The 12,354-nt window shown below is 33.6% G+C and overlaps 2 protein-coding genes across 10 annotated transcripts; one reads left to right on the top strand and one right to left on the bottom strand.

The window, feature by feature from the left end:
- The first annotated feature begins 45 nt into the window (after positions 1–45).
- On the top strand, positions 46–7,781 carry olf186-M (Ki-ras-induced actin-interacting protein-IP3R-interacting domain olf186-M). 8 transcript variants are annotated; one of them, XM_087414682.1, is made up of 7 exons: positions 46–533; positions 926–1,615; positions 2,403–2,706; positions 2,793–3,091; positions 4,171–4,389; positions 4,484–5,619; positions 5,712–7,781. In XM_087414682.1, exons 2-6 carry the CDS (start codon positions 1,435–1,437, stop codon positions 5,554–5,556), a joined length of 2,076 nt encoding a protein of 691 aa, XP_087270808.1. In that variant the 5' UTR covers positions 46–533; positions 926–1,434; the 3' UTR covers positions 5,557–5,619; positions 5,712–7,781. The 8 variants fall into 8 exon arrangements, with proteins under 8 accessions (XP_087270808.1, XP_087270814.1, XP_011051047.1 ...); XM_087414688.1 differs by having other exon boundaries at positions 115–1,615; positions 4,484–5,347; positions 5,431–5,574; XM_011052745.2 differs by having other exon boundaries at positions 115–1,270; positions 1,603–1,615.
- A 132-nt stretch (positions 7,782–7,913) lies between these two features.
- LOC105144005 (uncharacterized) lies at positions 7,914–12,340 on the bottom strand. 2 transcript variants are annotated; one of them, XM_011052642.2, is made up of 5 exons: positions 12,077–12,340; positions 9,771–10,025; positions 9,495–9,689; positions 9,054–9,181; positions 7,914–8,954 (listed from the first exon to the last, which is right to left on the bottom strand). In XM_011052642.2, the coding sequence occupies exons 1-5, from the start codon at positions 12,188–12,190 to the stop codon at positions 8,936–8,938; spliced, it is 711 nt and encodes a 236-aa protein (XP_011050944.1). In that variant the 5' UTR covers positions 12,191–12,340; the 3' UTR covers positions 7,914–8,935. The 2 variants fall into 2 exon arrangements, with proteins under 2 accessions (XP_011050944.1, XP_011050946.1); XM_011052644.2 differs by lacking the exon at positions 12,077–12,340 and adding an exon at positions 11,258–11,537.
- Positions 12,341–12,354: the final 14 nt, after the last annotated feature.

Here is a 12,354-nt window from a genome sequence, read left to right on the forward strand (position 1 = left end):
CGCGTGCCTGACTGCGCCATTCGCAGGACGCAGCTATTCGCCAGACTGCGGTCTCGTTTCCAGCTGGAATGCATCGCGTCTAGATATTCCGCTTGTCAATAAACTGATTTTCTGTTTGTTCAGAAATCGAAGAAAGATTTGGAAAAGAGGAGAAATCCAAGTTCTCTCTTCCAAGTTCTGTTACTTGTACATAACCACGTTTAGCGAGAACCATCAGATTCTTGACTGCAAGAATAAAAGACACAATGCTCGACTCGATAAATTTTTATTTTTTATTTCAGTTTGTAGAAACGTGATTAATGTCTAGTCTGTTTTGTGCAGAACGTACAAAGGATGAGAAGTAATACATCAGTGTGCGTGTGATTTAAGGCTCAACATTCTGCATTCAAGTCATCACCTGTTATCAACAGCTGAAAGCTGTCGACGAAATACAGATCTCGAATCTCGAGTGACAGCTGGCAGCACTCTCTGTTCTCTATATTGTATAGCAGAGCGTTGAATAAATCATGGATGGAGCCACATGGAGCGGCAATGTGATTACTTCACAAATTATTAAAGGGCATTTGGAGCAGAAAGAGAGAGAGAGAGAGAGAGAGAGAGAGAGAGAGAGAGAGAGAGAGAGAGAGAAAGAAAGAGAGAAATCTGTCTAATGCATAAAAATTGAACTCAAATATTCTTCGTTCTATAATTAATTATATACATACTCTTTCTCAAATCAACTTCACTTTTTATTGTTAATTTTAGCAAAGGATTAATTTATACTTCCATCTTTGCTTTTTACTTTATGGAAAAAATGATCGAGTAACTAATTTGACTTATAAGAAATTTGTATATTGATCTAATGTTTTATTAAATTTATGTTCAAGTCTCTCTTTTTTTCTTCAACGAATTAACAATAAGCTAGCTTTGTTTTTCTGTTTAACAGAATTCGATTTTGGACTCATTTGAGTTTCTTCTCTCTGCCATCCCTGCTATGGAAACTTTGTCGATTAGAAGGCCTCGAGAATCTGTTCCTGATCTATCCGCCACTGATCTCCAAGCATATACTGTACACATGACGTGGCGGGCGTGCGGAGCAGTGTGGATGCTGACGGCTGACAAGTGACAAGTGGACGCGCACTCGCCACGGATCAACTGACCGAGCAGTCTTAATCGCTCCGCGCCGCAAGCAAATTGTTCGTCGGGCGCGCAACATGTACCTCGAGTTGCTCTGATTGTACACAGGGATATCGCCGTCAATGCGTGGTGTGGCTCATCAGCCTGATTGAAGGTACTTGTATATATACATGTATACGTAAACGCACGCCGCGCCGTCCCGTCCCGTCCCGTCCCGTCCCGTCCCGTCCCGTCCCGTCCTGTCCCGTCCCGTCCCGTCCCGTCCCGTCCGATTGCGCGGGTTTTCCGTCTCTTTCGTGATTTCGTAATCGCGCATAAATGCAATCGGGCTTGTTTATTACGTTGCGTATTTCTTGGCACGTGCTCTCATGCAACTCTCTTTCTCTCTCTTTCTCTCTCTCTCTCTCTCTCTCTCTCTCTCTCTCTCTCTCTCTCTCTCCCCCCCTTCTATTTCTCATAATATTCTGTCCTTGTGCTGCCCGACAGGATATGGACCCAGGTATTTACTCGATTGGATCATATTATTTCGATGAAATTATGCGATGGATAGGATAAATCTCGAGTTTTATCGTGGTAACAAAGCTTCTCGCACATTTGACGTCATTCCCAAACTATGTGAATATGCAGAAACACGCTTTTCTTATCGACATTATCATTTTAATGTTTACATTAAAATTGTGCTAGACGCAATCCACCTTAAAACATTTTTTAGATTCTATGCGACTCTCGTATTCTACAGTTTCATAGTGAAATATCAGAAAAAATAGCGAATATAAGATGGAATTTATAAGCACATATGTTATATTATACTAGTTTGTGCATATTTTAATTGTCATGTTGGTATTATGGTCTCAAAGATAACGTGGAATATTTTTGTAATAAAACAAATTATAAAAGAAGGGATTTTATGTTTATATATAAGTAGAAACACTGTGTGAATTATCTCTACTTTATTTTTTTTTATCATGTTTTCAATCAAAATTTGTATCGTAAAAATAGTAGACAGATAAATATCCTATATTTATATCTCATGATGTGATGATATTTATATTTATTTTAACATTACTTTGCACAATCTTATCATTTGTTGCATTTTGACCTTTCTATGTTATAAATAAACTTACCATGGCTTAAGAATGTCATAGTCTAACATTTATAATCACATTGATACCGTTTGTCTGTTCAATCATTATTTATTGATTATTACTTTATTATTATATGTATAATTTTATTAATTATTAATACATGATTGACCGATTTTATGACCATCCCGTACGCTTTGTTAGAGAATGTAGGCAAGGAAACTATTCTAAAAGTGACAGATTGGTTGCGTGGAATTTGGGAAATGAGGCGACGTGCCGGCGGACCGGTTCAACAATGGATTGACTCCATACCATCAACCGCAAAGTCAGACATTGTTATTGCGAGCGAGTGTCGAGAACGTAGCCCGAGCCATAAGCATAAACCATTAACACCAACCGAGCCTAAGGACATTCCATTTTCTAAGGATTTACAGTCTCCAAGCATGACCATATCAGCGCCTATTAATGTTCCTAATTCTGCAGCAATGAATACACCGGTGTTACCAAGGTATTAAGGAAGTATTATTCATGATCAAGGAGTTGGTTACAACAATCAACATTGAATCACGAATATCCATTTGAATTATTTTTTAGTTCACTTCCTCATCAGAGACTGGCGCGAGATGCGAGTTTTCAGTCGGACAGTAGTCACTGCAGTAGCGTCGAGAGTTTATTAGAATTGCGAAAGGCAGATCCGGCAGCGATTCTGTTCGATCTTGGCTTTGGCGGCTCCACGGCCAGTCAGCAAGAAAACGGTACAATTTCTCGTATTCCTAGAAGGTTCCTACAGCCATCGTCGTTAAGAGGCATCGCCGTAGACGAGTTTCTTAAGCAGCAACAGGAGACCACCGAATCTTTTGATTCAATATCTTTAGGATATAGAGGCCTAACGGGTAAAATAAAGTTTTCAATAGCAATAATTGTACGATTACACTATGTTCAAGAAGAATTAATTTCTTTTGGAAATAGTGAACTCTGAAATTCATCATTCTACGTGTGAAAAACAATAAGAATTTTATAGTTACTATATCTATGATTTGTATCTTTAGTATTATCACCAAATGAATTAACAATATTTTTATAATATTGATTATAAAAATCCAATTTATATTTCTGGGTACAAAATGTATCCGCAAACATTTTGCCATATAGAATAATAATTTTGTAGGAAGCAATAGCGCATTATACGCTCCTACACGTGTCCGACAGCGCAGAAACTCTGGATCAAGTAATTTTGTAAGTCTCGCGTAAGAATCAGTAGTCAAGACTGTTTTAATGTATCTTTTTTTAAAACCAGTTTAATTGACTTATCTAGAACTGCATAGCTGTTTTCTTTTATTTATATTTTTTTGGTTTTTATTTTACATTACAGCTTCTTGTTTTTGCTTATTTATGCGTTAGTCGACATACAATATTTATATTATTTTTATGTAGAAGTTTATTATTTTTTTTGTATTTATTACAAAACTTGCTTCTAAAATTTCCAAATGCTCAATAATAATCTTATATAAAGTAGAACAAAAATGGATTTTACCGGATTGTAGATATGAATTAATTATATATATGTGATTTAAGTTTTAAATTAATTTTGCATGAACAATAGTATGCAAGAATAATACAGTGATGTGTACTAATGTATTAAGAACACAAATTCAAACTAGTAGTGATAGAATCGAAATGTGTTTCCTAATCCCGTTATCACTGGAGTATCTTAAAATAATATTTAATTTTCTCTGAATCGTGTGCAACAATCTAGCCGTTTAAAAGAAAATATCCAGTTGTATAAAATACACCATAGATGGAATTTATGCACGTGTTAGATGTTGTTCTTAGAATACATATGTATTATTCTATTTTCATTTGATGTATTTTTCGCATTCCATGCATCGCATCTTGTTTTGCGGCAATTAGTGTTATTGATCATTAATGAATATACATATGATATATCTTGTTTTTTTCTGTATTTTCAAAGGATCGCCATATGTAGCCCCATCGGAAATTGTGCAAAAAATTATGGAACGCTTGCGAGAACATGATAGCCATGAAGTGGATACGAGTTTATATAATTATGACCAGTACAGTTCATTACATCAAAATGGAAAATTCTCTGTGCTGTCTCCTGATAATAGACAGTTCTTGGAACAGCCACGTTCCAAAAGCCCTGATATGCATAACAAGCGTATGATCATAGGTAAATGAGAAATCTGATGCAAATAAATTTTAATATTGACATTTAATTTATGTTGCTATGTAAAATTGATGAAACGTTTTTTTCTCTCTTGTAGGGCAAAAATCATTTACTTTCGGATGCGACGGAAATTTAATTGAAATATCTACCGATGGGGGTACAAAACTTACGTACGATTCAGTAAATGATCATAATAACTCACTGGATGTCGATGAATCTATAGAATTAAAGCAATTGTCTCCAGAAGGAAGTATGACATTCCAACACCGATATCTTTCAAAGTATGATAAAAGGCTAGCGAAGCAATTGTCATTTGATGATACTGTCGAATTTTCTGAAACCGACCAATTATTAAAAGATGATCGGGAGACCTTGAATAGCTTAAATATTGCTCAAAGTGGCACAAATATAGATGATAGGGCACAAGAACATAATACAATTTTTAGAAGACACGAATTTTCTGATACTCGAAGGGCTAGCGATGGTTCGTGTGACACTAAACTTCTAAAGAATAAATTATTTTATGAAAGGCGATTTAGTGATAGTGCAATGCGTATTGCTGAAAGTAAAGAGCATACGTTAATGCAAAAGAGGAAAAGTCTCAAAAGACAGTCTAGAGTATGTGATACAACCGCAATGTATTGTTGCGATCTAAGTCCTATTAGGTCTAGTATACCAAGTATAGTAATAATAGAACCTAATGTAGATATTGAAGTATCGAGTGACGTAACTGATAGTGCACAATTAAATATATCGAAATCATTCGATCCAGCCGAAGATAAAAACGATCTGGAATTAAAAACGGAGACAGGATTTTCGTTTAGTAAATCTGATTACATGCCTTCGCCATCAAATGTTAGTGAATCTATCAACAGATTAGAACGCTTTCAAACCGCACCGGAAGATTCGGCATCTAGTGATCATTCTTGTACGGAAGATAATCAAGTCTGTTGTTACAAAGGTAAAGTATGTAAAGATTGTAAGCATGGTAAAAACTGTCCGGATTGTTGTTGTTACGCTAACAAACGGAAATATCGGAAAAAGATGGAGAAGATTATACAAGAGAATAAGAGATTAGAGGATATGCTAGCGAGAAGTAGGAGAGAGGTGGCACAGATTCGTGATATGCTAAGCAGTGTGTTATCAGTCAGGATGGAACCAGGATTTTGAGAGCAATTGCCAATTTTGGTAAAAGTAATACTATCATCTTGTGATATGGGAAGAGGCGGGAGGGTGAATATAATACATTAGAGAAAATTAATATCTTGTAGAGAATTTTTGACTTTCTATTTAACACTTTAAACTAATCTATTCTTCTATTTCAGAAATCAAATATTTTCGAAGTATACATTTTTTAACAAATGCTATTTCTGAAATGTACGTAAGAACAGTCTTTCAGCATATCTTTTTATCTAAAACTAAGCTAACAAGTACACTCGATTATTTTTGCATGCTTAATATTAACATAAATCTTTTTATATTTCTATTTCTGTTTATACTTCTTACATTTTTTTACAGTCAACGAAAGTTATAAACATAAAAATTTTATTACATTTTGATTTTATTTAAGATTAGGTATTGGCACCAAAAAAAAAGAAGTGCGTTTTTATCATCAGAATACTTCGTTAATACTGGCATAGGTGAATTATTAAGATAAATATAAATTTTCATTGTGAAATAAAATATCAGTTTAAATATATGGATATTTGATATATGGATATATGATATTTTGAGATTAAGAGAAGAAATACTTTTTATAATCGATATACAAGATCACTTGAACGTGAGAACATATGAAATCCATTTATCAAATGTCATTTAAAATTTACACAGCTAAGCCAAATAATCGAGCGGATAGAGATGAACTAAAAAATATTTATTAGTAAATTCAAATATAAATAATCGTTTTATTTGAAATTTGACTGCACAAAATTTACACTTTTATAAATTATATTTTAAATTTTACATACTCGAGACGATTAATTTGCTCTTGCGTTATTTCGACTCTTGTCTTTTTAACTCTCTCATATTCTAATCGTTACATTATTATGTAAATCGCGTACATTCCGCTACCATATCTTCGAATATACTTGTTAAGTTTGGAGTATTGAATTATCTTTGTTATTTTATAACTAAAAAATTTGTTGATTGAATATCTCTAGTTTATAATTGAAATTATATAATAAGTAACAGTCATAGCTATGCCTTGTTCACGTTTAATAGAATTTTTCTATATAATTGAGCATTTTTGTATGCATATATGTATAATATAATGTACAAAAGGAAGATTAATTGCGAGTTGAGAAAACACAGTCAGAACAGTAATGAAAGTTTGATACTTTCGTCACTTTCCTCACTCTTTTTAATAATTATATATTTACATAGTAAGATTGAAATGCTGGTCATTCCATATTTTATGCAGACAAAAAGAGATCTAGTCTTCTACAATTACAATGTAATACTGTCGGTACGGTGTGGTAAGATGTTCAACTATTAATTCTTCAGCTTTTGTCATTTTTTTATATTCAAAATAACATGCTCTCAAGGAATTTCTCAGAAAACAACTCAACTGGTTTTGGGTATCAATTATTGAGAATTAATTTATGCTGCCATATTGGAGTACTTCTTGAATAATAGTATATTTCCACATATCACATTATAGATATAAATAATGTACATTCATTTAACTTTAATCTAATGGGATCACTAGCTATAATATATTTAAAGAAATCTGCGATTTAATAAACTAAATAAAATGAAGAAATGATCTGAGATTTAAAATCAAATCGAATGACATATACTCGTTCTATTGAGATCAATTAAATGCAAATTATTTGATATTAATAAAATACTATTATCTACAATATTTGGGAAAGGAAAAAAGATGATTAAATATATATTAAATTAATATATATGTATTGTTGTGAAATGTATGTATAAGTCTGTTCACTTTTTTTACTTAATGCTTAAAATGCTAACATCAATTGAAAATTTATTTGATATTACTAAATGCGGATTTAATTTTCCCTAAGTTATAAGCACTTAATAAAGAAAAATGCCTTTTATTTTATCATAATATACAAATAAAACCATAGTTAGTACAGAAATACAAGATTGTGAAAAAAAATATCATACAATATAAATAAAAAAATTTAGAATATTAACATTTACGTAATAGAATTTTCATCGTCCATATTTTATATAACAAATCAGTTTATCTGTAATAAATTTTCCAACTTCTTATACAATATCAAACGATGAAATCTTGCTAAGATACGCATTATTTATGTAAAGTATACAGAAAGTAATTATACAAATGAATAGAAGCATTGTAGTTATTAAGGTACAATGTACAATTGTAGGAAAACTCAATAATAAATATATACCGCAATTGAGTTTCGTTTTTTTATACGTATTAGCCATAATTTGCACCTAATGAATTTATTACTCTTAAACATACTATTAAGTGTACCGTTTATAACACATTTCGTAGAAATCAACTGTTCACTATAAACTATCCAAATATCTTTTTCTTTGCAAATTGTGTTTTTATAAATAATCGCGAAACTATATCTTATAAGTTGATGTATAAAATAATACAATTTTATAGATATACCAGATATAGACGAGATCAAACTATTTAATAACAGACAAAATATGTCAATATCGTCAATAATATAAGTTAACTTTGTACATACAACTGATCCCCTTTACAAGTTATGAGTGCAGTCAATTACTGGAAGGATCTGCTAGTTTTTGTCTTATGATAAGCGACACGCAAGAACTGATTTAGCGTCGTCCGTAGTAATTATGGAAACTGTAAGAAATATTTCTTGTAGAGTTCCTTATTTATGTCATTTGGATATTAACTAGCATTTTTTCTAGTCGTAGATCTAATCAAAGATCGAATCTAAAGAAGATATATATATTAATCATTTATAATCAAATAATTTACGTAACTCAATTTATGTAGTTTCTTTGTATTTATTTGAATATAAAATCGTCTTTCTTTTTACTATATCAGACTAGACAGATTAATAGTTCCATTTATTTCTCTACGGGCGCGCTTGAAATGGCTGCATAAATGACAAAGCCAATGCAGCGTTTGTAAAGTTTAAATTACAAACAGACTAATGGTGACATCATAAACAAAATCGAACATCAACATGCATCCTTTATGCTAGGTAACATTAAATTTCTGTCGAAGATAAAACATTTGTAAATTATCGAGTGGTTCTGCGTTACTAAACTCCGTAAATACGATGCATGTAGCGAGTAGATTTCTTGATAAGCTCACATGTATATTCTGTCAGGGTTATCAATTATAGCTAAACTACCCCCAGTAATAAACTCAGAGCCATGGTCCATCCAATCTTATATTTTAAATATGAACCTGCTACAATACCATGTCAAACATCATCCATGTGTATGTGTAAATATATGTTTCGTGAATAGTGTACATGTAGATGTGGATGTATCCGTCCTTTCTTTCCTTATAACATATGTTTCCTTAACGTATATAAACAAATAAGAGCAAACTCGATCTAATTTAATCTTCTTTATCATCCCTGAAATTAATAAAAAGAAATTTGTTAATAATAATCACGTTATACATACATACTGCAACAATGTAAATCACAATGCGAGCAACAATACAATTTACGTACTTTACAACTTCTTGTGGTTGCGATGGATCAAAATGAAGTTCAACAATTGTCTCTTGTCTACTTTGCACTTTAAAGGACACGTGGACCGCTATGTATTGGTCTTTGTTACTCTGTTGCCAACCAGAATACTGAAATGAAATGTAATTTCTGTAAATTACATTTATAAATATAATTTAAGTGAGATTTATATATATGCACCACAAGTTTCTTTTTATCTATTAGGTGTTGGAATTAATTCGTAGCGTTTTACAAGTGATGGGAAGTACTTTCATTAATGTATTTTTTAATGCTCATGTGAAATAAATAACATTCTTTCATTAAAAACGCTACGAATTAATTCCAACACCTAATAATATCTAATGCAACTGAATTTAGGTCAATTTAATGAATGTTAGAATGTATTATTTTTTATTCTGAAAAAAAAAAAAACGATGCACTTACTGTGGTTGTGCTTCTGTACAGTACTTTCCCATCTTCCTTAAAAGGTAAAAACTTTTGGAGCAATGCTTTTCCATCTATCCTCCACAAGGTTGGATAAGTGCTTGATTCCACATCAGATTTACCCTTACTGGATAAGTTATTTTCCTTATTCTTATTAGATTCAACGTCAGTTTTTAAAAGAACAAATGAACCAGACTGCAAGAAACATTAATGATATAGACGGACATTTTTTTTGAAAATTTATTATACTGAACTGGATATCGATCATTGACTTACTGTGTATTCTTTTGGAGTCTCTCCAGATTCGTTGAAACTGTTGTCATCAGAATCGTCATCTTCCTCATCCTCCTTTTCATCATCGTCTTTCTTAGAGCGCCTTTTCCTCTTTAACTTCTTTCCTGTATCAGAATCAGATTCCTCTTCCTCTTCCTCTTCATCCTCTTCAAATTCCTCTTCTTCCTCTTCGTCCTCCTCTTCAGAGTGTTGTCGCTTTTTTCCTGCTCCTCTCTGTGGCCTTATTTTAGTGCCAGCCTATTAAAAAAAAATCACAAATAATATATCAAAATTAAATATTTTCTTTTTCTTTCTCTGTTACATACTTTTTAATTGTATTCATAATAATCATGCATCCATGAAAGCTTAAAACGAATGATAGAAAAATATTATACAATTTAAGTCAGAAATATAGGACATCCCTTAATTCATTAACATAACAAACTAAACTATGTCTAACAATTAACAAAAAGATATTTTGAAAAATGTTTGTTATGGTTTCTAATGTCTAATGTAGATTACCTTTAATGTAGATTAACTTTAATCTCGGAATTAATTCTTAGAACTAGAAAAAGATAAAGAGTAAGTTGAGCAAAAAATAAAATTAATCTACATGGGGAGGAAGGGTAAACATTAGAATGATTTTGATTAAGTATCGATCAAGTAATATTTTTACTATTTAAGTAGAACTACTAATACTTTAATATGTTTAACGTGGAAAAAGATTAGATAGGCAATTACATTTAGAAAGAACCTCGCACAAATTATGTGGTTTCACAAAAGTGGTTTCAGTCAAACCGGTTGAATTTTTAATATGTTGTAATTCTTGTTATTCTGAACATATGTCTCAATGTGTACATTTGTTCAGAATGACGAGAACTACAATACATAAAAAATTCAGCCAATTCGTCTGAAACTACTTTTCCATATAATTTATGCAGGATCCTTAAAAATTAGAAAAATTTTGCTTTAAACAATTCTGTCAGTTAAAACAATCACTAATTAAGCTAAGCGGAGTTTAGTCGAAATTTTGCTTGTTCGCTTCTATTAATGTAGTTTAATTTTAATTTAGGTTCACTCTACTTTTTTCTAATTCCGAAAATTAGAAAAGTATGAACCGAGATTAAAGTTAATCTACATTGATAGAAACGGGCATCAAAGAGACAAGCAGTCGAATGTCCATTTCTATCAATGTAGATGGTTAACTTCAATCTCGGTTTAATTTATTCTTTATTCTTTCCTAATTTTTAGAACTATAGAAAAAGATAAAAAATAAATTAAAGTCACCCAGATTAAAGTCAATCTACATATTTGTAGAAACGGACAGGTAGGTCCGGTGTTACATTCTACCGATGTAAAAATTAATTTTATCTCGATTTAACTTATTGTTTATCTTTTCCTAATATTAATCTTCTAATTCTTAGAATTAGGAAAAGAATTAGAAAAAGAAAGAATGAAGAATAAATTGAATCGAGATTTAAGTTACCAACATTATGTGGAACCAGGTTGTATAGTATCGTAGTCTGTAGTACACACACACACACACACATACGTACTCTCTTCTGGTGAAGTAGCGATTACTGATGATTTGAAATATTGCCGAGCAGCGCGGGTGTGGCGCCACTGACGCCACTGGCGCCACTGGCGCCATTGAGCAACCGACTGGACAACCAACTGAACCAACCGGCCGGCGACGATGGCCGTCGCGAAGCAATGCGAGACGAAAAGACCGTGCTAGACGAACGGCCCTATCTCGAAAGATACGTCTGGACAGCGCGACCGGGTCGCCGTATGGGAAACCGCACGTCGTAGTTTCGCAAGCGGACTCGACGCCGAGGATCTTATCTCGAGCGAGTTTCTCCTCGCGCCCGCGACATAAAGGGGAACACATCAGCTAATATTGTCCGCCGCCGACGCCTCGCTCCGTCACGGTCTCGGAATACATGGGTATCGTTTTACTTGGCGCATTCTTGGCCCGAGTCCGATTCGTTGGGAAGAAACCGCAAGAGACGCGAATTCCGCGATAAGCATTCTCGTTTCTGGAGCAGTTAAGTTGCGGCGAAATTCCGCCGGAGCATCGGAGTCGGTCGCTCTTACTCTCTCCCTCTCTCTCTTTCTTTTTCTCTCTCGCTCGCTCGCTCACTCTCTTTCTCTTTTCCCTTCTCATACAAGCGTCCTTTATCGTGCAAACGATGCAAACATAATAAAAAATAATAAAAAAAAAAAAAAAATTTGGCCGTCCTCTTCCGCGAACGTGGGCGTGATAGGATGAAAAAGAAATGTAGCGAACGCGCGGCGTGTTAATTTACCTCGGTCCCGGCCTCCGGAGTCCATTCCTCCTCGGAGGCGCCCTCGACCTCCGGATAGTCCGGATCGTCCACCTCGTAATCATCCTCGTCCGAGTAATCCTTGATCTTCTTCATGCTGTCCTTGCGCGAAATGTTTGCCGATTTTCTGAGACACTGTCCGTGAAAAGAACGTTACGCGGGCGACACGCGGTGCTGAGGAAAGTACGAGTAACTTCAATCGGAGGAACGTGCACACGGAACACACGGAATATCGCAAACAATATGGCGGTCGGTAAGAG

This window comes from Acromyrmex echinatior, chromosome 16 (assembly GCF_024713525.1).
Source record: "Acromyrmex echinatior isolate Ae372 chromosome 16, ASM2471352v2, whole genome shotgun sequence".
NCBI classification, from domain to species: domain Eukaryota; kingdom Metazoa; phylum Arthropoda; class Insecta; order Hymenoptera; family Formicidae; genus Acromyrmex; species Acromyrmex echinatior.

Excerpts from the sequence above, each read along its gene's own strand:
- olf186-M (XM_087414682.1), top strand. The coding sequence starts at position 1,435 with ATGCAATCGGGCTTGTTTATTACGTTGCGTATTTCTTGGCACGTGCTC. Across the intron at positions 3,092-4,170 it reads AGGATATAGAGGCCTAACGG|GATCGCCATATGTAGCCCCA; the intron begins GTAAAATAAAGT and ends GTATTTTCAAAG. Across the intron at positions 4,390-4,483 it reads TAACAAGCGTATGATCATAG|GGCAAAAATCATTTACTTTC; the intron begins GTAAATGAGAAA and ends TCTCTCTTGTAG.
- LOC105144005 (XM_011052642.2), bottom strand. The coding sequence starts at position 12,190 with ATGAAGAAGATCAAGGATTACTCGGACGAGGATGATTACGAGGTGGAC. Across the intron at positions 10,026-12,076 it reads CTCCGGAGGCCGGGACCGAG|GCTGGCACTAAAATAAGGCC; the intron begins GTAAATTAACAC and ends TTTTTTTAATAG. Across the intron at positions 9,690-9,770 it reads AGACTCCAAAAGAATACACA|TCTGGTTCATTTGTTCTTTT; the intron begins GTAAGTCAATGA and ends TGTTTCTTGCAG.